At 43.5% G+C, this 24,714-nt stretch overlaps 1 protein-coding gene and 1 long non-coding RNA gene across 2 annotated transcripts in view; one reads left to right on the plus strand and one right to left on the minus strand.

Annotated features, from left to right (window-relative positions):
- Positions 1-24,714, minus strand: part of LOC138433573 (uncharacterized) — a 315,433-nt gene that overhangs the window by 276,979 nt on the left and 13,740 nt on the right. The gene's annotated exons all lie outside the window — the stretch shown is intronic.
- KCNV2 (potassium voltage-gated channel modifier subfamily V member 2) lies at positions 10,315-24,633 on the plus strand. Its single transcript, XM_069576472.1, has 2 exons — positions 10,315-11,730; positions 23,748-24,633. The coding sequence occupies exons 1-2, from the start codon at positions 10,315-10,317 to the stop codon at positions 24,027-24,029; spliced, it is 1,698 nt and encodes a 565-aa protein (XP_069432573.1). The 3' UTR covers positions 24,030-24,633.

Below are 24,714 nucleotides of genomic sequence, written 5' to 3' on the forward strand. Positions count from 1 at the left end.
ACTGAAGGCAATTACTTTGGATAACTGATTTGTTAACTGCCAGGATCTGATACAGAAATTATCCCAAAATACTCTTTCCAGATCTGTAACTTGCTTGTTCCACGTGAACACAATCTCAAAGTGAAGCTACATGCTGCAGTGATACTGGAAAGGCCCTGGTATGAAACAGGGCTCTGCCCTTCTTCACTGTTGTTGGGAATGTAAACTGGTACGGCCACTTTGGAAAACAGTATGGAGGTTCCTTAAAAAATGAAAACTAGAATTACCATATGATCCAGCAGTTCCACTCCTGGGTATATATCCAGACAAATTTAAATTTGAAAAGATATATGGCAGCGCTATTTACAACTAAATGTCCATCAGCAGATGAATGGATAATGAAGATATGATATATATATATCATGTGATATATATAGTGGAATACTACTCAGCCATAAAAAAGAATGAAATAATGCCATCTGCAGCAACATAGATGAACCCTGAGATCATACTAAGCAAAGTAAGTCAGACAGAGAAAGATAAATATCACATGACATCATTTAAATGTGGATCTAAAATATGACACAAATCGCCTGCCTACAAAACAGAAACAGACCCACAGACATAGAGAAGAGATTTTTTGCTGCCAAGGGGGTGGAGGGAGGGAAGGAATTGGAGTTTGGGATTAGCAGATGTTTATACAGAGAATGAATAAACAACAAAGTCCTACTGTACAGCACAGGGAACTATACTCAATATCCTATAACAAACTAATGCAAAGCCCACCTCCCCCCCCCAAATAGGGTTCTAGAATCAGACATGTACTAACTTGCTCAAGAGCCTGGTTAAGTGGCCTGTTCTATCTGACACCTCACTTCCTAATCTCTAATGTGAACAGTTGAACTAGATGACTACTAGGTCTCTCCCAGCCTGAAAGTAGCACGATGCCTTGTGCACAGTACGAATGCTCATATTTTATGATGAACTGCTTGTACCCACTTCCAAAATAGTATAACAGATGTCAAGATCTACTGGATCAGCTGGAGCAAAAAGAACAAAAGGAACCACGTTGAAAGACTACGTATGTTTCAGTTCAGTTGCTCAGTCATGTCCCACTCTTTGCGATCCCATGAATCACAGCACACCACCACCTAATCTTCAGACTCCATTCAGTTCAATTCAGTTGCTTAGTCGTGTCCGACTCTTTGCGACCTCATGAATCACAGCATGCCAGGCCTCCCTGTCCATCACTAACTCCTGGAGTTCACTCAGATTCACGTCCATCAAGTCAGTGATGCCATCCAGCCATCTCATCCTCTGTCATCCCCTTCTCCTTCTGCCCCCAATCCCTCCCAGCATCAGAGTCTTTTCCAATGAGTCAATTCTTTGCATGAGGTGGCCAGAGTACTGGAGTTTCAGCTTTAGCATCATTCCTTCCAAAGAAATCCCAGGGCTGATCTCCTTCAGAATGGACTGGTTGGATCTCCTTGCAGTCCAAGGGACTCTCAAGAGTCTTCTCCAACACCACAGTTCAAAAGCATCAATTCTTCGGCACTCAGCCTTCTTCACAGTCCAACTCTCACATCCATACATGACCACTGGAAAAACCATAGCCTTGACTAGACAGACCTTAGTCAGCAAAGTAATGTCTCTGCTTTTGAATATACTATCTAGGTTGGTCATAACTTTTCTTCCAAGGAGTAAGTGTCTTTTAACTTCATGGCTGCACTCACCATCTGCAGTGATTTTGGAGCCCAAAAAATAAAGTCTGACACTGTTTGCACTGTTTCCACTGTTTCCCCATCTATTTCCCATGAAGGGATGGGACCAGATGCCATGATCTTCGTTTTCTGAATGTTCAGCTTTAAGCCAACTTTTTCACTCTCCTCTTTCACTTTCATCAAGAGGCTTTTTAGTTCCTCTTCACTTTCTGCCATAGGGTGGTGTCATCTGCATATTTGAGGTTATTGATATTTCTCCCGGCAATCTTGATTCCAGCTTGTGTTTCTTTCAGTTCAGCATGTTTAGTAGAAGCAATAAACAGACTTCAGATATCAAAGCAAGGTTTTTCTGAGTGAGAAACATTGCTCAGGGCTGCATGACCTGCCACTGAATTACAGAGGAGAGGACGGCGCCCAGAGTGGCAGATAGATGAGTCTCAGAGTCCAGATCCAGGTCTACCGGCCAATCACTGAGTAACACCAGGTAGAAAATCCAAATGTCAATGTATGGCAAAACCAATACAGTATTGCAAAGTAAAATAAAGTAATAATAAAAATTAAAAAAAAAAAGAAAATCCACATCTCTGAACTGCTGCTTCTTCATCTTTAAAAGAAAAATTAAACAGGACAGATATGCTTTGGGAAAGTGGGGTGTACCCTCCAGATTTAAGTCTGATTACAAGACATTGACAAAAAGAAAGTTTAGTTACTGTCTTCTCTTCTCCCCATCACTCATTCTTTCTTTCTCCAAACTCACAGACAACTTTAATTCAGGTAGAAAGAATGTCAACTGACTAAGACACTTTGCAATCAACAACTGTTCCCATTCATTCCACTGTTCACCTATGACAAGACAGGTAAAGTTACAGAGGAGGAGGTCAGCAAAATCTCAACCATTCAACTATTGGAAGAAATTTGTCAGGCTCAGCAGAGACCTAAAAAAAAAAATAACTTTTTTTTCTTTTTTATAAGTTGGGGAGATTGTTGTTTTTTAATTTCTTAGTTTGGGCTCAGGTACTAATCATCCATATCTTTACCTCAACTTTCCCCTGAACAACTACAGTCTTAGTCATGTTCTGGCAGCGACCTCAAAGATCTTCAAGAAAAACAGCTTTCCAACTAAATCCTAAACTTCTTGCCTTTTCTCTCTCTGCCTTTTAGGACTAAGTCTGCATGAATTTGCTAAAATGTATTCGGCTAGCTTGTTCTTTCCATTTGCCTCGGTTTCTCCCTTTGAATACTACTCTCATCCCAAGCCATCTGAATCCCTTCTGTCATGCCCCCCACACTCAAGCCTGCCCTCTACCTATTGACACTTTTCCACCCCATCCCCTGGCTCCATTCATTCCTCTCAAAATTACTTTCTCTCTGTCTCATTCCCTTTCAGTCTGGGAAGTGGTAGGCCAGTTTATGGCGTCAAACTCCTATGACCATGAGGTTAGTCTCTTCATTGTTCTTTGCGGCTCTACGAATTTAAGAGAGATTGACTCAGACACAGATAGTATCGTAACACTGCCCTGCCCAACATGGTAGCCACTAGTCACTTGTGATCCTTTAAATTAAATAAAATTTAAAATTCTGTTCCTGCTTATAGTCATGTTTTAAGTCAAAAGATTATTTCTAACAACATAGAAAGTTCTATTAGTCAGCACTGCCTTCACATAAAGGAATTCGTTGTAATGGTGAGTTGCGAATATGACCATTATTTCTGGACTGAGAAACTCTACAGGTGCTAAAAATGAATATATTTGTGTGTTATCAGTATATAATCAAGAGTTGGGGTAGGAGGTAGCTGGATGAGGGAGAGACAACTCTCTTTTGACAAGTATATTAGGCCTTGATTTGGGCAGAGGCAGGCCAATTGAAAATAGAGGGGCATTCTCTTTTTTGGCTCAAATGGTAAAGAACCTGCCTTCAATGCAGGAGACCCAGGTTGGATGCCTGGGTTGGAAAGATCCCCTGGAGAAGGGAGCGGCAACTCACTCCAGTATTCTTGCCTGGAAAATCACATGAACAGAGGAGTTTGGCGGGCTACAATCCATGGGGTCGCAAAGAGCCGGACACGACTGAGGAACTAACATCTTTCTCTTTTTATATTCACAGGAAATCCTCCAGCAACCTATTTTACAGGTGAGAAAACTGAGACAAAAAGGTGTTAAGAAGTTTGCCCCAAACTTAGAAACCAGAATGTAAACTCGAGTCTGCTTGAATCCCAACATTCTTCCAATTGTACCATGCTGCCTGTCAACCTCTGTTACCAGGGAAATGGGACTCCCAGTAAAGGTTCCCAGCCACTGGGTCTCAGGGCTTACTAGTTTTCTTTCCCCTTCAAAGTAGGGCTTGGGGGCATGTAATATAGAGCAATAAATATTTTTTAACACTTCCTTTTGAGATAATCCTAGATTCACATGCATTTGTGAGGACTAAGACAGAGATCTTGAATATCTTTTCAATACGTGTGTATATATATATATATATCTAATATGTTTTTGCTTTGTTTTTTAGTATTTATTTCTTTGGCTGCACAGGGTCTTAATTGTAGCAAGTGGAAACTTTGTGTTTATTAAGATTTTATTTATTTTTAATTTTATTTTTTGGCCATACTTCAGGGCATGTGAGATCTTAATTTCCTGACCAGGGATCAAACCCATGCCCCCTGAATTGGGAGAGTGGAGTCTTAACCACTGGACCACCAATTTATATTTTTAATCTTCTACAGACTGGATCCGCTATAAGACTATCTTTATCCTAGAAGAATTTAGAAGCTATCAGGGAACACATAAATAAATAATTAATATAGAGCCTGTTAAAACAAAAATGCAATGCCATTTTCATCTTTTGATTACGGAATAAGGATAATAGCAGTAACACAGTAGCAAAAGCACACTGACAGACACATTCCCATATTTATTGGTTAGAGTGTAAAGTGAGGCAAACTGGAAAGCAGGTTGGCAATACACGTGAAACATTTCCATCTTTCAGCCAGTATCTTTTGAGCCCTGCTATATATGTGCCAGGCCCTGGGCTAGACCCTGGGGAAAAACGGAAAACAGAGCAGACACTGTCCAGCCCTTCTGGAACTTACTGTCCTGTCTTGTTTATAGGCAGATACGCTTTGGTGAGAAGTGCTGTGATAGGCAAAGTACAGATGTTATAGAAATGCATATGAGGAAAGCTGAATTCAGCCTTAGGCAACTAGGGGAGGCATTCCTCAAGCAGAGGACAAGGGAAGATAGCCTTCCATCCAGTGAGTGATAAACAGGAGCTGGCCAGAGGAAGGAGACAGTGTCACGTGGAGAAAGAGTGTCCTAAATGGAAGAAGCATGGGAATGCCCACAGGAAGGCTCAAAATGAAGAAAGAATGGCCTAAAACATCTGGCAAAACTACCCTAAGGAATAACCTAGAATACCAAAACAAACAAACCAATAACCTTTAAAACAGATAGACTTTTTACCACATCATTAGTTAAAATAGTAGAATATTAAAAAATATCTATTTCAGTAAAAGATACTTGGCTATGTTATGGAGGGAACACCCACAATACGGAGTATTTTGTAGCCATTTAAAATAATGCTTACAGTGCTTTTTTAAAAAATACTGAAAATACTTATGTTAAAATGCTGAATGAAAAAGGCAAGAAACATAATTTTATATCTAATATGACCACGATTGTGCTACATATATATCAAAAGAGGGCTTCCCTTGTAGCTCAGCTGGTAAAGAATCCACCTGCAATGCAGGAGACCCCAGTTTGATTCCTGGGTCAGGAAGTTCCCTGGAAAAGGAATAGCTACCCACTCCAGTATTCCTGGGCTTCCCTGGTGGTTCAGACAGTGAAAGAATCTGCCTGCAATATGGGAGACCTGGGTTCAATCCCTGGGTTGGGAAGATCCCCTGGAGGAGGGCATGGTAACTCACTCCAGTACTCTTGCCAAGAGAATCCCCAAGGACAGAACAGCCTGGTGGGCTACAGTCCATGGGGTCACAAAAAGTCACACATGACTGAATAACTAAGCACAGCACAGCAGCATAATCAAATGAAGGAGACAAGTTAAAAGATTGATAGTGATCTTTTTTTTTTTTTAATATGTATGCTGTCAAAGTAAGTGTGGTAGGCTTTTGATAGTGAGATTACAGATGATTTTCATGTACATGCTATTTTATAGCATGATGTTTACTTAGTCTGGGGCAGAGCCCAGCCCCACCATTTCCTATCTGTGTAGCCCTGGTAAGTCACATAACTTCTCTGTGCCTCAGTTTACTCATCTGCAAAATAGGAATAATTATAGAACCTATGTAACAGATTGTTATAAACATTATCATAGTAGTTTCTCAGCATGCTGGCTATTAATGTATATTAGTATTCTGTTAAATATAGTAGCATTCTACTTTCTATTTGTAAATTTTTCTTTGATGCACTTACATGACTTTTATGAAGGGAAAATCACTTTTCATGAAAAGAAGTGCTTCATACTGTAAGCTAGCGGTATGTGTTATCTTAAATGAGAACACTGAGAACAGGCAGCTCACCCATTCCGAGGAAAAAGAGGGATGTGAGAGAACGGTCTCTGAGAAGGTGAAATCTGAGCTGATTTTTAAAGACCAAGGACTTAGAGAGGAGAAGGGCAGTGGAAAATTCTAGACAAATGGGACATCAAGCAAAGACTTAGAATCTTAGGAATCTCAAGGGAGAAGGGGGCTGGAAGATTAGCCAGCCCATCTTTCCACCCACTCGGGTCTCCTTCTGCTGCATACCCTACAGATGCTGACATGCATTCAGGGAGGGGGAGCTGACTGCTTCCAGAACAAATCCATCCTCTGGCTGGATAGCTCTCTTTGTTAGGAAACGCCTCCACATTTAGACGCTCATCTACCACTGCACTTGCATACATACACATCCGAGAAAATCCAAGTCACACGTTCACACCAATACACACACGTGAGAGTGTTGGTCACCCAAGTGTGGTCCATTAAGGCAAGACTCCTCAGTCTACCGCATGGCTGTGGTGTTTGTGGCTTGACTCTGAGACACCTTACAAACATTACTAATTCTATAACTTTTAAATGCAAAAAGTCAGGAGAGTGTTCAAGTTTTAGGTAAAAAGTAGCACATGATTGCAATAGAGGAAACAAAATATAAAAACAGTGATGCTATCACTTTCATAATAGCATAATTCATTCTGAAGGAAAAAGATGACTTTTAGCACCACATGAAAATTCTTGTAATGGTACAGCCTAGAGAAGAGATGGTGCTGGAAAATGGACAAGTGTGTATCTGGAGAAAAAGCATCAGTATTGTATGCTGGAGAACCCTGGAAATTCACTAAGCAACTCAAGAGGCCAGGCCTGACCTCTGAGGCTTTATTGCAAGCTTTAAGTCTAAGCCCTGTTGGAAGCGAAACACCATCTGCCGACGTTAATCTATCGAGTGCAAACCTTGTAGCAACTGTTACCTGTCCCAACACCTCTGAAACACAGTTAGAACTGAACTACATGATAAAGATAACACAACAAATCCAAGAGGAAAAGATAAGATTATTCAATTAATGCATTTGAACATCCAGATAAAATCCCATAAAACAAAGCTGGGTCTCTACTTCACTGTCAATGTCAAAATTAATTCCAGATGGATCAAATTCTTGCATGAAAAATGAAAATATAGCAAGTAAATTTTTTAAGAATGGCAGAGAGGCAAAGACATTTTAATATGACATAACACCCAGAAGTCATAAAATAAATATCTTACATGGAAAAGAATTTCACCAAAGGATAACAGGAAAAGTATTTGTAATTCATATCTCAGACAATGGGTCTATTTTCATAATATAGAAAGCTCTCCACTGATCAGTAAGAAAATAAAAACAACTCAGTGAAAAATAGAGAAAGAAATACAGCAGCTCTTAATCACATGAAAAGATGCTCAGTTGCATTCATAACAAGAGAAATATAAAGTAAAATTAACTCATGCATCATCTTTCATCTATAAAGTGGCAGAACACAGGAGTGTGATAATACACTTTAATACACTGATGAGCTGTCAATTAAGAAAGATTTCATGAAGGAAATCTGACACCATCAATCAAAATTACAAATACATGGTCTTTGAGGTAACAATTTATCTAACAATTTATCTTTCATACATCCTAACACATGTAAAATAGTGTGGGTACCAGGTTATTAGCTGCATCATTGTTTATAAAAACCAAGATAGAAAACAACCTGAAATCTGTTACTATCAAACTACTAAAGGGCTACCTTCAAGATGAGGCAGATACTTAATGTTCAGATATGAAAACACTTCTAAGATATATGGTTAACTGGAAAATAGCAAAGTGAAAGTGGAAGTCGCTCAGTCCTGTCCGACTCCTTGCAACCCCATGCACTATGCAGTTCATGGAATTCTCCAGGCCAGAATACTGGAGTGGGTAGACGTTCCCATCTCCAGGGGATTTCCCAACCCAGGTCTCCCACATTGCAGGCAGATTCTTTACCAGCTGAGCCACAAGGGAAGCAAAGTGAATCGCCTACTATAATTTGTGTTAATAACAAAGAGCTATTCAGATGATGTAGATGGAGCTAGGTTTTTGCTTGTATATGTTTAGACTATTTCTGGAAGGGTAATCAAAACCTCAGAGGTACACTCAATAATAGCTAGAAGTTTGAGTTGAGGGAGAAAGAAATTTTCTACTAAAATGCATCTTTGTACCTCTCAAATATTTTGTCATGAACATATATTAGCTATTCAAAATATTAATAAATCGAATTCGGCAACAAATTCCTGCTTGCAACTAATCCCTTCCTCCTCTCCGATACCCCTGTATTTTTCACTCACTTATTTGTTGTGCTTGTATATGTATTTGTATCACCTATAAAACCAAGAACATCTTGAGGGCTGCAACTCTGTCTCTATCAGGTTTCTATCTCCAGCATCTAGCACAGTGTCTTAGACACAGCAGGAGAATTTTATTTTAAGTGACGTCTTGAAGACCGATGAAGACTTTTTCATGGAAGAAGTCTGGTTCCTTGATACAGCAGCTGAGCAGGGCTGCAAGACCTTAAGAATATTCTACCTTGCAACATGTCCTGATTCTTTAAAAGAAGGGAGAGAGAGACAGAAAAAAAAGAAAAAATAGAGAGACACAAAGAGAGAGAAAAATTGAGACAGACTCAAAGATCAGACTAGACTTTAGAGCAGTGCTGCTAGGAGGAATACATTTGGGGGAAAAAAGTATGATCATGTGACTAGATGGGAAAGAGATCATTTAAGATCTTCCATAAAGAGCCTCTTGATGAAAGTGAAAGAGGAGAGTGAAAAAGTTGGCTTAAAGCTCAGCATTCAGAAAACGAAGATCATGGAATCTGGTCCCATCATTTCATGGCAAATAGATGGAGAAACAGTGGAAACAGTGGCTGACTTTATTTTCCTGGGCTCCAAAATCACTGCAGATGGTGATTGCAGCCATGAAATTAAAAGACGCTTGCTCCTTGGAAGGAAAGTTATGACCAACCTAGATAGCATATTCAAAAGCAGAGACATTACTTTGTCAACAAAGGTCTGTCTAGTCAAGGCTATGGTTTTTCCAGTAGTCATGTGTGGATGTGAGATTTGGACTATAAGGAAAGCTGAGCACCGAAGAATTGTTGCTTTTGAACTGTGGTGTTGGAGAAGACTCTTGAGAGTCCCTTGGACTGCAAGGAGATCCAACCAGTCCATTCTAAAGAAGATCAGTCCTGGGTGTTCATTTGAAGGACTGATGCTGAAGCTGAAACTCCAATATTTTGGCCACCTGATGTGAAGAGTGGACTCATTGAAAAAGACCCTGATGCTGGGAAAGATTGAGGGCAGGAGGAGAAGGGGACAACAGAGGATGAGACAGCTGGATGGCATCACCGACTCAATGGACATGGGTTTGGGTGGACTCTGGGAGTTGGTGATAGACAGGGAGGTCTGGCATGCTGTGGTTCGTGGGGTCACAAAGAGTCAGACATGACTGAGTGACTGAACTGAACTGATGATCTAAACAAAAGGCAAATGCTGAGAGGAAAAGTAACTTGTCAGGAAGTCCACTTTTTAAGCATTCTATTGTCATTTCTGTCCCTGTTCATGGTGGGTTTACCTAAGACAGAGGCTGCAACTTCAACAGTTGAGTGTCAAGGCACAGGTGTCTACATTCTTTAGCAAATTCCGTTGATGCCATCTCAGCACACCGACACTGCTCGCTTCCTAAGGGCAGGGTTGGAAGACACTTTTATTAGCAATCATCTCTGCCACCTTCTGATTATCTACAGATTTAAGGCCACATAATCATCCCCTGCGTCACAGAGAGGAGGGGGGTGGGTGGAAACTAAGAGTCTCTAAATCCCTCCTAACACTTGCTTCTTCCCTACCAGCAAGATTAGAGCAGTCAACAGCTGCGGGCATATGTGCCCAGAACAGACAGGCTGGACTGGGCTGTCCAGGGCCTGAGGAAGGCCAGTTCTCAGGGCAATGCTGGGGACCCCAGGTCTGTTGGTCCAGGCGTGTCTCTCTGAGACAGCAGAGGGCACGTGACCAACTCCTAGGGGCAGTGAGCAGGCTAGGAGGGCAAAGCCAGGGCTCCCATTCCTCCAGCTATGCTGAAACAGACTGAGAGGAGGCGGTCCTGGGGCTACAGGTCCTGGAATACTACAGAGGGTGAAGACGCGACCCAGGAGACGGGGAGTCAATCCCACCGCAGGAGCATCTGCTCCGTGGGGGGCCGCTCGGGTTCCCAGGCCAGCATCCCACCGTGGACCGAGGGCAACTATAACTACTACATCGAGGAGGATGAGGATGGGGAAGAGGAGGAGGAGCTGTGGAAGGACGAGCCGGCCGAGGAGGAGGACCGACAGCCAGGGGAGGCCGCCACCACCGAGCGAGCGGAAGGCGGCGGCGCCGACACTCCGCTCGTGTCCACCACGCTGAACGTGAACGTGGGCGGCCACAGCTACCACCTGGACTACACGGAGCTGGCCTGCTACCCCAAGACGCGCCTGGGCCGCCTGGCCACGTCCACCAGCCGCAGCCGCCAGCTGGGCTTGTGCGACGATTACGAGGTGCAAACGGACGAATACTTCTTCGACCGCGACCCTGAAGTATTCCAGCTCATCTACAACTTCTACTCGTCCGGGGTGCTGCTGGTGCGCGACGAGCTGTGCCCGCGCAGCTTCCTGGAGGAGCTGGGCTACTGGGGCGTGCGTCTCAAGTACACGCCGCGCTGCTGCCGCATCTGCTTCGAGGAGCGGCGCGACGACCTGAGCGAGCAACTCAAGATCCAGCGCGAGCTGCGCGCCCAGGCGCAGGCAGAGGAGGCGGAGGAGCTCTTCCAGGACATGCGCTTCTATGGGGCGCAGCGGCGCCGCCTCTGGAACCTGATGGAGAAGCCCTTCTCATCCGTGGCCGCCAAGGCCATTGGGGTGGCCTCCAGCCTCTTCGTGCTCATCTCCGTCGTGGCACTGGCACTCAACACCGTGGAAGAGATGGAGCAGCAGCCGGAGCGCGGCGAGGGCGGCGGCAACCCGCGGCCCTTTCTGGAGCACGTGGAGACACTCTGCATGGCCTTCTTCACGCTCGAGTTCCTGCTGCGCCTGGCCTCCACGCCCGACCTGCGGCGCTTTGCGCGCAGCGCCCTCAACCTGGTGGACCTGGTGGCCATCCTGCCGCTCTACCTGCAGCTGCTGCTCGAGTGCTTTACCAGCGAGGACCAGCTGCACGTCAAGGGCTCGCCGCGGGAGCACGACCTTGAGACGATGGGCCGCGTGGGCAAGGTGGGCCAGGTACTGCGCGTCATGCGCCTCCTTCGCATCTTCCGCATCCTCAAGCTGGCGCGCCACTCTACAGGTCTGCGCGCCTTTGGCTTCACGCTGCGCCAGTGCTACCAGCAGGTGGGCTGCCTCATGCTCTTCATCACCATGGGCATCCTCACCTTCGCCGCCGCCGTCTACTCCGTGGAACACGACGTGCAGGGGACCAACTTCACCAGCATCCCACACGCCTGGTGGTGGGCCGCGGTGAGTACCATGGCCCGTGACCTTTTCCTCTCGCTTCCCCAACTTGGCAGAAGCTGCTGCTCTCCTTCCTGAGTGATGCCGCCCTCCTTGCTTTGTTCCATCATCTTTCCCCTGCCTTGCTTAATGGTCACTGCCTTCTCGTTCTCACTGTCCTCAACCAGAAAATATAAAGCAGTAGCAGCAAAACAGGTTGGGTGTTAAAAGGCTCGAAAGACATAGTCCAAGAAGAAAGACGAAGTCCAAGAAGCTTGACATGGTCCTGACGTGATTCTAGGAATCTCCAAAGCTAAATTTAGTTTTAATACCCCTGAGAAGCTGATTTTAAGCAACAGTGATTGTTCACTGATGAAGCCTGACGAACTTCATCATCATCACTCGTGTTATCTGTCACTTACTGAACACCTGTTGTCCTGAATGGTTTATAATGCTTAACTTATTTCAGCATCACAACCATGTGAAGTGGCTAGGATCACTGTTTTTCAAAAGGAAAAAATTGCTTCAAGTGTTGAAGGAAACTGTTGGTGTCTGCAGGGGAGGAAACAAGACTTGGCTGAAGAGTGTCAACCCTCACTGAAATTTCACCAGTTCTAGCTAAATCTGAGCATCTAACTTTGAAACTTGCTCTGGTATCACAAAAATTATTTCTGGGCTTGGCATTATTGCCCCATTTTACAGCTAGAGGAATTAAGGTGCAGAGAAATTGAATGTAGACACATAGATAATAGCAAAGTGAGGATTGAAATGCAAGCCTGCCCAACTGCAAAACCCATGCCCTTTCCCCACCAAAACCCATGCCCTTTCCACACCCCAGCACTGCCCTTCTCAAGCTTGAGTTTTTCTGCATTCCTTGCTTAATTTGAAGTTAGTGCGTGAGTTATTTCTGTCATTATTTTCTTTGGTGTTTGCCTTTTATAATAATTTATGCCAGTTACTCAAATATCTGTTTCTCATGTGCTAGACTAAATCCTTGGAAAAATCCCTGAATTCCTGGAAATGTTGATTGGGTCTTAAGTCAATGAATGAACTGACATATGTGCATAGGAAGGGGCTTTCTTGGTGGCTCAGTGGTAAATAATCCACCTATAATGTAGGAGCCATAGAAGATGCAGGTTCCATCCCTGGGTCAGGAAGATCTCCTAGAGATGAACATGGCAACACACTCCAGTATTCTTGCTGGAGAAGTCAATGGACAGAGGAGCCTGGTGGGCTATAGTCCATAGGGTTGCAAAGAGTGGGGCATGACTAAAGCGATTTAGCACACACACACGCCATGTGCACACATAGGAAAGAACTAGGTGTATGCTTTCCTTATTTTTTAATTAGCTTGTTTGTAATGCTTTTAAAGACAATAAGCAAATATAACCAGTTTTGGCTGTGTTAGAAAATAGATACTTTTGACATTAATATTGGATATGTTATAACCCACAGTCTGGTGTAAAATTCTGATGTGAACCTACTCAGGGCTCCTACTAATAGTGTAGCATAGTAAGATGGAAAATTGAGGTTTAGGTTCCAGTCACAGATCTGCTAAGAATTAACTGACCCTGCATAGTGTGTGGCCCTTTCATTAACTGTGAAACCTCGCCCCCTTTCTCCCTGGCCTCAGTCGTCTCATCTCTAAGAGGAAAGGGTGTAGAGCTCTACAGTTCAGTGAGTCTCACTTCCCTGGAAAGCAGAGCACTCACATGTACAACAGGGTTTGTGAGCTTTCCTTGGTGACAGGATGATGTTCGACTCTTCCAAATAAGCATTTGAGACAAATGCTGCTCCTCTGATCATATTCCAAATGATGAAAGGTCATCCCCATAGTAGATAGCCATGTGTACAGATGGAACTAACGGAGCATGATTTATCCATTATTGGATAAATAATGGATTCATCTTATTAAATAAATAAATTTTTTATTTATAAAAAAATTGTTTATAAATTTTGGCCAATGCCTTGGCCAAACACATGCATTAGCAAACAACATTGATGTTAGAGATGAGTAAAGCAAGGAGGGAAAAAAGAAAATCCACAGGCTGATAACATAAAACCAAGTTGTAGAAAGTCAAGTTTTCATTCAGCCAAATATCTTAGAAGGCTAGTGTTTGTAAGCTGGACTTAGTGGACTCTTTGATACTGTATTTTTAATGCACAAAAGGTTTTTTTTTTACCTTTTGTATATTAAAATTTATAATGAGAAGTCTGTCGCTACTGAGTTTCCTCTTTAAAAAATTTTCCTGAAGTGAATGCCTAATAATCTCCTTTAATGTCTTGATCTGTTTGATATATAATACTTAAAATATTTTCAACTTATCCCCCTTTTTATATTAACTAAAAGCTGATATTTTCAAAGATTGGTAATTTGGTAATTTCAAAGTTGGTATTTTCTATCGATTTGACAATAAAAATTGAATTATCATTCAGTTTCTATCTGTAACAAAGTTTACCAATTATTACTTTTACCAGTGTGATTTTTCTTTTGTTATCTCTATAAGGCATGGTTTTCATAGGCCAGAATTTGCACATGTCAACTTGCCATTAACCAACCTTAACCTTTGCCAATGGCATTCATCCATTTTGTTCTCTAAGAATTAGTTATACTAGTAAAAATCATTATGAATTAGACAAAAGACTGATTGCCTGTATTTGTTTCTGAACTAACCTATGAAAACAATGAGAACAACTCCCCTTGAAGATTCCTCAGGGCCAATATATTATTAACCCAATTCATCTATATATTTCTGATAACATTGCATATTGTATACTAAGGGCCCTTATTTGCAATAAAACAAAGAGAAAAGATGCAAAGTAAAAAGATACATAAGATTAGGAACAAATCTTCATGTAACCCTCAAAAATCCATTTTCATTCACTGAGCAAGATTTTTTTTTTCCCTCATGGAGTTTGCATCCTAATGGAGAGAGATAATAAATTATTTCAGATGTCAGTGTGTTTTCATAGGATAGAGAGTGATCTGGGTGGTAGAATCTACCTTTGATATAATAGTGGAATAGTCAGAGAAACCTTCCTGGAAAAGAGGACATTTATTAAAATTTGAGTGGTGAGCAAGCTGTGAGTACTGAGCCCCCGGGGCCTAGAATCAGCAAGGTGCCACAACTACTGAAGCCCATGAGCCTAGAGCCTGTGCTCTCCCACAGGAGAGTCACCGCAGTGAGAAACCCGTACACTGCAGCTAGAAAGGAGCCCCCGCTCTCCGCAACTAGAGAAAGCACTCACACAGCAACAAAGATCCAGCACAAACAAAAATAAATACATAAATATAACAGTGTGCACATATATTAAAAAAAAAAAGAGAGCTTGACTGGTGAGAAGCAGCTCATCTAAACAGGCATGACCGAGCAGACAGGAGAATCTGAGAAGCAGAATCCTAATGTATAATTATGATATCATACATCTCGTAACTTAAGGAATTTTGAGCACACACCCATGATAACTGTGTAGTTATTCGTAAGTTATAAGCTATTTGTTGCTGTAATAATGATGCATTACAAACCACCCCAAAATTCTGTGGCTTAAAATGTCCAGCATCTTTTTGGCTCATGAGTTTGCAAGTCAGCAACTCGGGCTGGTTTCAACCACAGGATTCTTGTCGTTTGGACTGGTGTCAGCCACTCATGTCCCAGTCTGACGGTCAGCTGCTGACATCTGGGATGAAGAGGGCGACTACGTCTTTCCTCATCCAGGCAGCATGTATCCATGGCTGTGGCAAAGGGCAAGAGAGAGAGAGTGTGCAAGCCCAATCATGCAAACCCTGATAAGCTTTTGCTCTTGTCACACGCTCAACACATTGGCCAAAGTAAGACACAAAGCCAAACTCCGAGTCAAAGGGCAGAGCAAATTAGCCCACTCACTGTAGGAAAGCACCACAGAGTTGTATGGCAGAGAACCTGGATACAGGAAGACATAGAGTCTTGTAATATAATCAACCTACTGCATTAAGGTATTACTTCTCAAATACATTGTATAGTTCAGAAAACATACACTCCCACATTGAAAATCTAAAGATGAAGTAAAGAAAAATAGTACTGATATTTGCTTGCCCGCTGCAGTGCTGGAGCCTCTGTGGTATATTCACCCACATTAGGAACGGGTTCTCTCATCCCTCCTTCCATGCGTTTTTAGTGCTCTCGGACAACCCAGCATCTGACTTGTTTTTAATAATCTCCTCTGTCTCTATGCCAAGGATCCTGCAACTTTCCTCAGTAATTCAACTCAGGGTTTTTAAGAGAAGCATGGCAATTTTCATTATTGTGGATTCTCCTATAGCTGCAGAACAAATCCCTCATGGACACTCATGTCTGGAGATGCTCATGCAGTAGCTCATCTGTCAAATGTCGGTTATTTGTAAGCATAATGTTATAGGAAACATATGTAAAGTACGAGCCCGTATGCTATCCATAGTAAATAGAAGCTACCATATCCGACCAGTTGATAGTCTTTATCACATGGAAACAATCATCTCGGCTTCCAGATTCATTTAGGGGAAAATAAAACAGAAGTGATTCTTTCTCTCCTGAGGAAAAGAGAGAGACAATGAGATGCACAAGAGGGTCAGCTGTTCAATCCTGGGAGAGCTTCTGAGCATGCAGATAAACAGGCTCAGGCCTGGAGGAGCTCCAGCCGTGTGGAGGCTCCCTGGGTTGCCTGGGTGTGGGAAATGCATGGCGCAGCTTAACAAGCACAGTTAGCTCTGTGATCAAGCTGTAAGCATCGGCCTCGGTTGCAGCTGTGTTTCTGAGGAGAAAAGCAACAACGGGACGGTTGAACAGACCGTTTCCTTCTGAGCTTGGCAGAGCAAGTTAAAGCTGCGGAAACCAGATAGGAAATTATATCTTAAACTCATGTCTTTAAAAACTAACAAAATCTCTTAAAAAAAGAAAATTTATCTCTGGCTGAGGCATCACAAAATTGTGGCCCATAGACTTTGTTCTTGCTTCCGTTTTCCTCAAGCATGTTATCATTTCTTTGCAAATAGGTGGCTCTTACAGGATCACTGAGATTCATTTTATTCTTGTCACCTGCTTGCTTGGAGAAGGCCCATTTGAAAGGTGAATCAGGAAAACAGAAAACAAAACCAGGGTATTTTAAACAGAGGGCATTTGATACAGGGAGATTGATACATAGGCTGGAAGAGCAAAAGGGCGAAAATGAAAGATTCATAAGTATAGGAAACAATATTGGCCCCAGAATTAGGGGAGCAAATAGGAGAGGGTAGAGTTACTGGAGAAGGCAATGGCACCCCACTCCAGTACTCTTGCCTGGAAAATCCCATGGATGGAGGAGCCTGGTGGGCTGCAGTCCATGGGGTTGCTAAGAGTTGGACACAACTGAGCAACTTCACTTTCACTTTTCACTTTCATGCTTTGGAGAAGGAAATGGCAACCCACTCCAGTGTTCTTGCCTGGAGAATCCCAGGGACAGGGGAGCCTGGTGGGCTGCCATCTATGGGGTCGCACAGAGTCGGACAAAACTGAAGCGACTCAGCAGCAGCAGGAGTCGCTATGGCTGTGGCCGATGACAGGACACCCAAGATGGCACCACGAGGCTGGTGCTGGGTTTGCTGAGAGAGGCCTGAGCCGTGGCTCTCTGTCATTGTTGAGGGATGATGACAGAAACCAGATGCAGCAAGAGAGACCCTCGCTTCCTCATTCCATCTTCCAGGCTCCCAACAGGGTCTCTCATTGGCAGAACCTCACCACAAGACAGCAGGCAAGGGAACCTGGAAAATGTGGTTTGCATCCTTCCAGTTGCTGAATTACAGAAGAGCACCCAGAAGGGAATGGGGCTTGAGGCAGAGAAATAAGGAGTAAAGGTTTGGCACAGAAGGCACTGAAGTTCTCCTGGCTCCTTCAGAAATAGCACAGGAGCCATCAACTGGGCAAAGGCTCTTAGGCACCCTGGGGATTTTTGGTCTGGTGGACTCCTGATTTTGAGGTGGTCGCCTTTTAGCTCTGTAAGCTCTCCCTGTTGGCCAATATAACTCGAGTGGGACATGATAGAATTGTAGAGGATAGGGAGAAGTGCCAAGTAAGCTGAGAATGTGAAGGCATCATCATTCTTGTATGCCTTTCTAGGGACAGAGTCCAAACTGGCCTTAGCTTCTAGACAGCCTCCCCCTTATAGTACAATTCATGCACATCTCAGAACTTTCATACACACACGAGACTGGTTGTGCTCTTCAAGGAGATTACCCATGACCTCATTCTAACAGGGCTTCCACTGATCAAAACATTTTTTGAATTCCACTGAGGAATTGTTCCACTGAGCATGTGTCAAAACATCTGCGACATGTCCACTTACTTCTTCATAGTGGGGTTAAATCTTTCCCTTTATGAGGCTGGATTTAATGTTTTTAAATAGTCAAGACCCTTGATTTTAAGACCAGCCCTAAGGTTAATCCTCAAGGCGGATAAGAACACTTGTTTCAAGATCATACCACTGAATTCTCTGTATAGATTATAATCCCAAGAAGGAATTCCTAAAATATTTCTAGTAGCCACAGCCGCATGAGTAGGCTAAGTATAGTTTTTGAAGCTAAATTCGTTAAAGGACAACATGAAGTATGCAATAGTCTGAGCCAGAAAACATTAGTCTTGACTACCTCAAATTCTTTGGGAATTAAGAGGAATTAATTCTTTGGCAAATCAGTTTTGTTCCTTGAAATCATTATTCCTGGATGTAGGGATTACTGGGTGCTAAGACATAATCTTGGAGTAGGAAACGGCAACCCACTCCAGTAATCTTGCTTGGAAAATTCCATAGACAGAGGAGCCTGGTGGGCTATAGTCCATGGGGTCACAAAGAGTCAGCCACAACTGAGTGACTGAATACAAGATGTAATTCATGACGAGGTCACTATGAAGGAACTAAACATTCCTTGCTGAAGGAGAAGTTCAAGTATAGTTATTCTAAAGTTTCAGAGACAAATGGGATGCTTGTCCTCCTTGTAGCATTTAGCAGGTCAGGATTTGCTGCCCAGTGGGTGAGCTGCTAGGGAAAGGCTACATTCTGGCTTTGGGAACCCAAGAGCTAGGAAAAATATGTTAAGTTTTCAACAGAATGGTAGAGTGGCTGAGCCAGTCAATTTTTTCAGTGTATTAAGACGGATGGTGGAAATTTCGGTCACATGTCCAAACCCAAATCCTGCTAATGAGAGAACTTGCTCTGTGAGGTCACTGGAGTCACTCTGGGACCTTCCATTTTTAATGCTCTCTCAGGGAGAAATGGTTTGGTCTGTGGAATGTAGAGAAGAAGTTGCCATAAGCCAAGGAATCCTGGGTTCCTCTGGAGCCAAGAAGCAAGAACCAGATCACCAGTTAAGTCAGATTATCCCCCAAACAGGCAGTGCATAAATTAGCTCTGCATTTTGAACAAACTCTTCAGAATCAGTCATACAGTCTCCTAGCAGAAGAGATCTCTTGTCTAAAAATAGAGATCCAAGACATACAAAAATATTTAGACCATATTATGCACATCAAATATTGAATCTTTCTTCAGCCAATTCTCTTTGCTTCTGACTTTTCGCTCAAAGTTCAGCCAAGAAAAATTAAAAAAGAAAGAAGTTGGGGTTGGGAGAGAATCAAAGCCAACTGTGGGGACTGAGCAAAGGTTTAAATTAGGCACTTTGTCTCAGTTATTTTCCTTCCTGTGTATCCGCATGTTTCCAACCCCCCCACCCCTTCCAGTCCTGGATCCTTGAGGGGCTGGTTTAGATCAAAGTCTCTGCTTTGGCCTTTCATGGGTGCTTCCTGATCTGAACTACCCCTTCCTGTCACTCACCCTTTCATCCAGACTCCAGCTAAGTTGACTGACTAAACACAAAGAGGTGTGAGTAACAGGGTTAGTGACATATGGAAGCTGTTCACACACCTGGATAGAGAGCTGATGCAGTTTTTTTTAACTTTTTATTTTATATTGGCTTGCAGCTGATTAACAATGTTGCGATCATTTCAGGTGCACACCAGAGGGACTCAGCCATAGGTATCCATGCATCCATTCTCCCCTCCCCTTAGGCTGCCACATAACATTGAGCAGAGTACCACGTGCTGTGCTATAGGTCCTTGCTGGTTACCCATTTTAAGTATAGCAGTGTGTACACATCCATCTCAAACTCCCTAACTATTCAGGTTCGTTTATGTTCTGCGAGGCCAATGACAAGAAACACACACACATACACACACAACGCAAACTTTTCTTTTTTACGATTAGCCCATGATCTTACTTTATCACTGTCTCTCATCACCCTTTAACCAGAAGGTAGGCAGAGGAGATTCTCTACTGGAGACGTGGTGTCCCATCCAGTCTCCCCCAGCAGCATTCAGCATGAGTCTCTTCCCCAGGCTAACATTATCCCTGATATCCCAGTGCCAGACTCCTTCAGGTGGCGCTGGTGGTGAAGAACCTGTCCGTCAGGGCAGGAGATGTAAGAGACGCGGTTTCGATACCTGAGTGGGGAAGAGCCCCTGGAGAAAGGAATGGCAACCCACTCCAGTACTCTTGCCTGGAAAATTCCATGGACAGAGGAGCGTGGCGGGCTACAGTCCATGGGGTCACAGAAGAGTCAGACACAACTGAAGTGACTCAGCAGCCACTCCTTTAATTCCCTAACAACCCTCAGAGGTGCACACTATGATTCTCTCCACATTTCAAAAGAAGAAACTGAGGTAGAGAGCATTCAGGCCACTTACCCCAATCCCACAGCTGTGGCCCAGGGCTACACCTGCTTCCTAACCTAGTCTACACCCTCCTGCCTCTCTTAGATGCAGGCTTGAATTTTCCCACTAGGGGAGGAGCATCCCCGGACCCCCCACCCCCTCCAATACACACACATCCTCTGCAGGTCTCTCTCTGGAGATGGAGTAGTGAGAGGTGGTGTGTCACCTGTCCCAAGAGGAGTTGCAACCTCCTGCTTTGATGGGCTGCATGAAGCTCTGGTTCTTGTCAGGGCCACCAGATTTGCCCAGCTGGCCTACTTGTCCATTTCATTCTAACTCATCAATCACACTTTAAATTCAAACTGACCCTTACGTCATCGAAACAAAAAGGTTTACATTTCTAAGCTAGAGGCTGTCTCTGTACAGACCCATAGGGTGATCAGATCTGTGCATTTATAACCGTATGCTGGAAAATTGTGCAACAACACAAATCGACGAAGCTGACACTGCCCCCTAGAGTTGTGCGAGGCAGTCTTTTCAACTGTAATCAACAGCCCTGCCTAAAAGACTTCTAGTAATTCTGCCAAGAGTCTGGGGACTAACGGGAGTCTCAGTATATGAGGCATAAAAAACAGGCCCCGAGAGATTTTCCTGGGCTTTCTCTCGCTACACTAACTGATAACTAGTCCCGTGGGTATCTGCATGTTAAAACAGAAGCTTGTTAACCTAAATACATCTCTAATTAGTGGAATTTAAAGCAGTGACAAGTGTGATGGGAAGGATTTCATGCAGGGTGAACATATTTGTGGTCAGTGATGTCTTACAAAAGTCCCTTCGAAGAATAATGAGTATGTTTCTCCAGACATTGGCAATTAAAGCACCTTGAAGATAAAATATCTCATTCGAACTGCCTAATAGCTCTGAGAAGTATGAGTTCAGTTCAGTCGATCAGTCATGTCCAGCTCTTTGTGACCCCATGAACTGCCACACAGCAGGCCTCCCTGTCCATCACCAACTCCCAGAGTTTACCCAAACCCATGTCCATTGAGTCGGTGATGCCATCTAACCATCTCATCCTCTGTTGTCCCCTTCTCCTCCTGCCTTCGATCTTTCCCAGCATCAGAGTCTTTTCCAATGAGTCAGCTCTTCACATCAAGTGGCCAAAGTATTGGAGTTTCAGCTTCAATATCAGTCCTTCCAATGAACACCCAGGACTGATCTCCTTTAGGATAGACTGGTTGGATCTCCTTGCAGTCCAAGGGACTCTCAAGAGTCTTCTCCAACACCACAGTTCAAAAGCATCAATTCTTCGCTGCTCAGTTTTCTTTATAGTCCAACTCTCACATCCATACATGACCACTGGAAAAACCATAGCCTTGACTAGATGGACCTTTGTTGACAAAGTAACATCTCTGCTTTTTAATATGCTGTATGAGAAGTATGAAAGTTGCCCCTATTTTAAGGATGAGAAGAGGACAACAGAGGAGGCTGATTTTAATGTCTTTTGTGTGCCTGATAGTATGAAGCACTTTATAATCTTTTTTTCCCTGAACTTTAAACTTTTTATTTTGTATTAGGGTATGAAGTAAAGTGTTAGTCACTCAGTCATGCCCAACTCTTTGCAACCCCATGGACTGTAGCTTACCAGGCTCCTCTGTCCATGGAATTCTCCAGGCAAGAAAACTGGAGTGGGTAGCCATGCCTTTCTCCAGGGGATCTTCCTGACCCAGAGATGGAACCTGGGTCTCCCACACTGAAGACTGATTCTTTACCATCTGAGCTACCAGGGAAGCCTGTGTTGGGGTGTAGTCAATTAGCAAGGTTGTGGTAATTTCAGGTGAAAGTGAAGAGATTCAACCATGCATATACATATAATCATTTTTTAATGTAGCCTTCATGAGAACCCTGAGACTTAGTTATTATCCTCCTGTTTTTTTAAATTATTTTTAAAATTTTAATTGGAGTATAATTGCTTTATAATGTTGTGTTGGTTTCAGCTGTACAACTCCATGAATCAGCCATAAGTATACACGTATTCCCTCCCTCTTGAGTATCCCTCCCGCCCATCCCCCACCCCACCCTTCTAGGTCACCACAGAGCACTGAGTTCCCTGTGCTGCACAGCAGGTGCTCATTAGTTCTCCATTTTATACAGTCCTCTCGCCTGGAAAATCCCATGGGTGGAGGAGCCTGGTGGGCTGCAGTCCTTGGGGTCGCTAAGAGTCGGACACGACTGAGCAACTTCACTTTGACTTTTCACTTTCATGCATTGCAAAAGGCAATGGCAAACCACTCCAGTGTTCTTGCCCGGAAAATCCCATGGACGGAAAAGCCTGGAAGGCTGCAGTCCATGGGGTCGCTGAGGGTCGGACACGACTGAGCAACTTCACTTTCACTTTTCACTTTCATGCACTGGAGAATGAAATGGTAACCCACTCCAGTGTTCTTGCCTGGAGAATCCCAGGGATGGGGGAGCCTGGTGGGCTGCCCTCTATGGGGTCGCACAGAGTTGGACATGACTGAAGCGACTTCCAGCAGCAGCAGTGTATATATGTCAACCCCAATTCCTCCCACCTCCTCCCTTCTCCCCTTGGTGTCCATGTGTTTGTTCTCTATGTTTCTGTCTTTATTTCTGCTATACCATTTTTCTAGATTCCACATATATGTTAGTATATAATGATATTTGTTTTTCGTTCTGACTTACTTCAGTCTATGTAACAGCCTCTAGGTTCATCCACATCACTACAATTCACTCAATTTCATTCCTTTCTGAGGTTGAGTACTATTCCATTGTTTATCACTACCATACCTTCTAGCTTCCTGTTTTGGATGCAAGGACCAAGGCTTAGAAATTCTGAATGCTTTGCCCAAGATCACTCAGCTGGGAAGGATCAGAGGAACCTAGGTCTGACTGGTTCTAAGCCCAAGCTCTTTTTAGTACATGTACCATGTAGGCAAGCCCACGGACCCTGTTCTAAATCTGGCCCCAGATGAAAGAGGCAGAGACCTACATTCCTTGAGCCTGTTCTACGCTGGGAACTTCATGCGCATGCTCCTCTGTGCCCTTCACAACAACCCTTTAGAGTAGGTATTGCCTCCTCTGTATTGTAAGAACATGTATAAGTGACGGTCAGGATTTAAACCCAAGCCTTTCGGCTCCAAAGCTTGTATTCTTTCCATGACACAAGTCTTGGAGGCAAAATTCCTGGTACCTTCGAAAGCTGGCTCCACGGGGAGCTGTTACACGACCCACAGGCACCTTCAGGGGGATGAAGACACCTTCCTACCTGGTTCTCCTGCTTTTCCTACGTCTCCCTCTCGATGCTAACAATTCCATTCTACTTTCCCTCCCTCACAGGTGAGCATCTCCACTGTGGGCTATGGAGACATGTACCCCGAGACCCACCTGGGCAGGCTCTTCGCCTTCCTCTGCATTGCTTTTGGAATCATCCTCAATGGAATGCCCATATCCATCCTCTACAACAAATTCTCTGATTACTACAGCAAGCTCAAGGCTTACGAGTACACGGCCATACGGAGGGAGAGGGGGGACGTGGAGTTCTTGCAAAGAGCCAGAAGGAAGATAGCAGAGTGCTTGGCTGGAAGCAACCCACAGGCCACCCCAAGGCTAAATAATTAATATTTCTTAGTACCTGTGGCTGGTTGAAGCCATGACTTCAAGGCTTCATTCCACTTTCCTTTTTTTTTTTTTTTTATTATAGGATTGACAGTGAAAGGGTATGTGAAGCAGACACACACAAAAGGCATTCAGTTCACAAAGTTCTACCTCTAGAAATGTTCATTTTGGCCCAAACTCAGACTGCCTCCTGCTATTCTTTAGTGATGTCGTGTAAGAGTCTGACCTGCTCAATGACACTGATATTGAAAACTCCTCAAGAGGAGCAACAGTTCCTTGTATTTCTCTTGTAGCTTCTTGTGGCTTTTCAGCAAATACTTTTGGACTTGAGCTGACTTGAATTTCCTGGTTGAAATTAAAAAAAGAAAAAACCACATTCCTAATTGTTTTGAGAGAGGAGTGTTGCAGCAGGAACGTTTAGACCAACCTCAGTCAGAAATCCAGGTCTCCCAGCTGTTCGATTTGGGACAAGTTACTTTTAACTGTCAGAGCCTCAGTTTCAACTTTAAGTTATACTTTAAAAGGAAAGCTTACCTTACAATATCAGCATGGGGATTAGAGATGATCCTTATAAATGTTCAATAAATGGTAGCTGTTAAAATTGTTAGAGCAGGTATTGTGTGGTCAGTTCTTGACTGGTGATTCTCATTCAAGGGAGATTTTGACAACTTCTCCGCACCCCTTGCCC

Source organism: Ovis canadensis, chromosome 2, assembly GCF_042477335.2.
Source record: "Ovis canadensis isolate MfBH-ARS-UI-01 breed Bighorn chromosome 2, ARS-UI_OviCan_v2, whole genome shotgun sequence".
In the NCBI taxonomy this organism is placed as follows: Eukaryota; Metazoa; Chordata; class Mammalia; order Artiodactyla; family Bovidae; genus Ovis; species Ovis canadensis.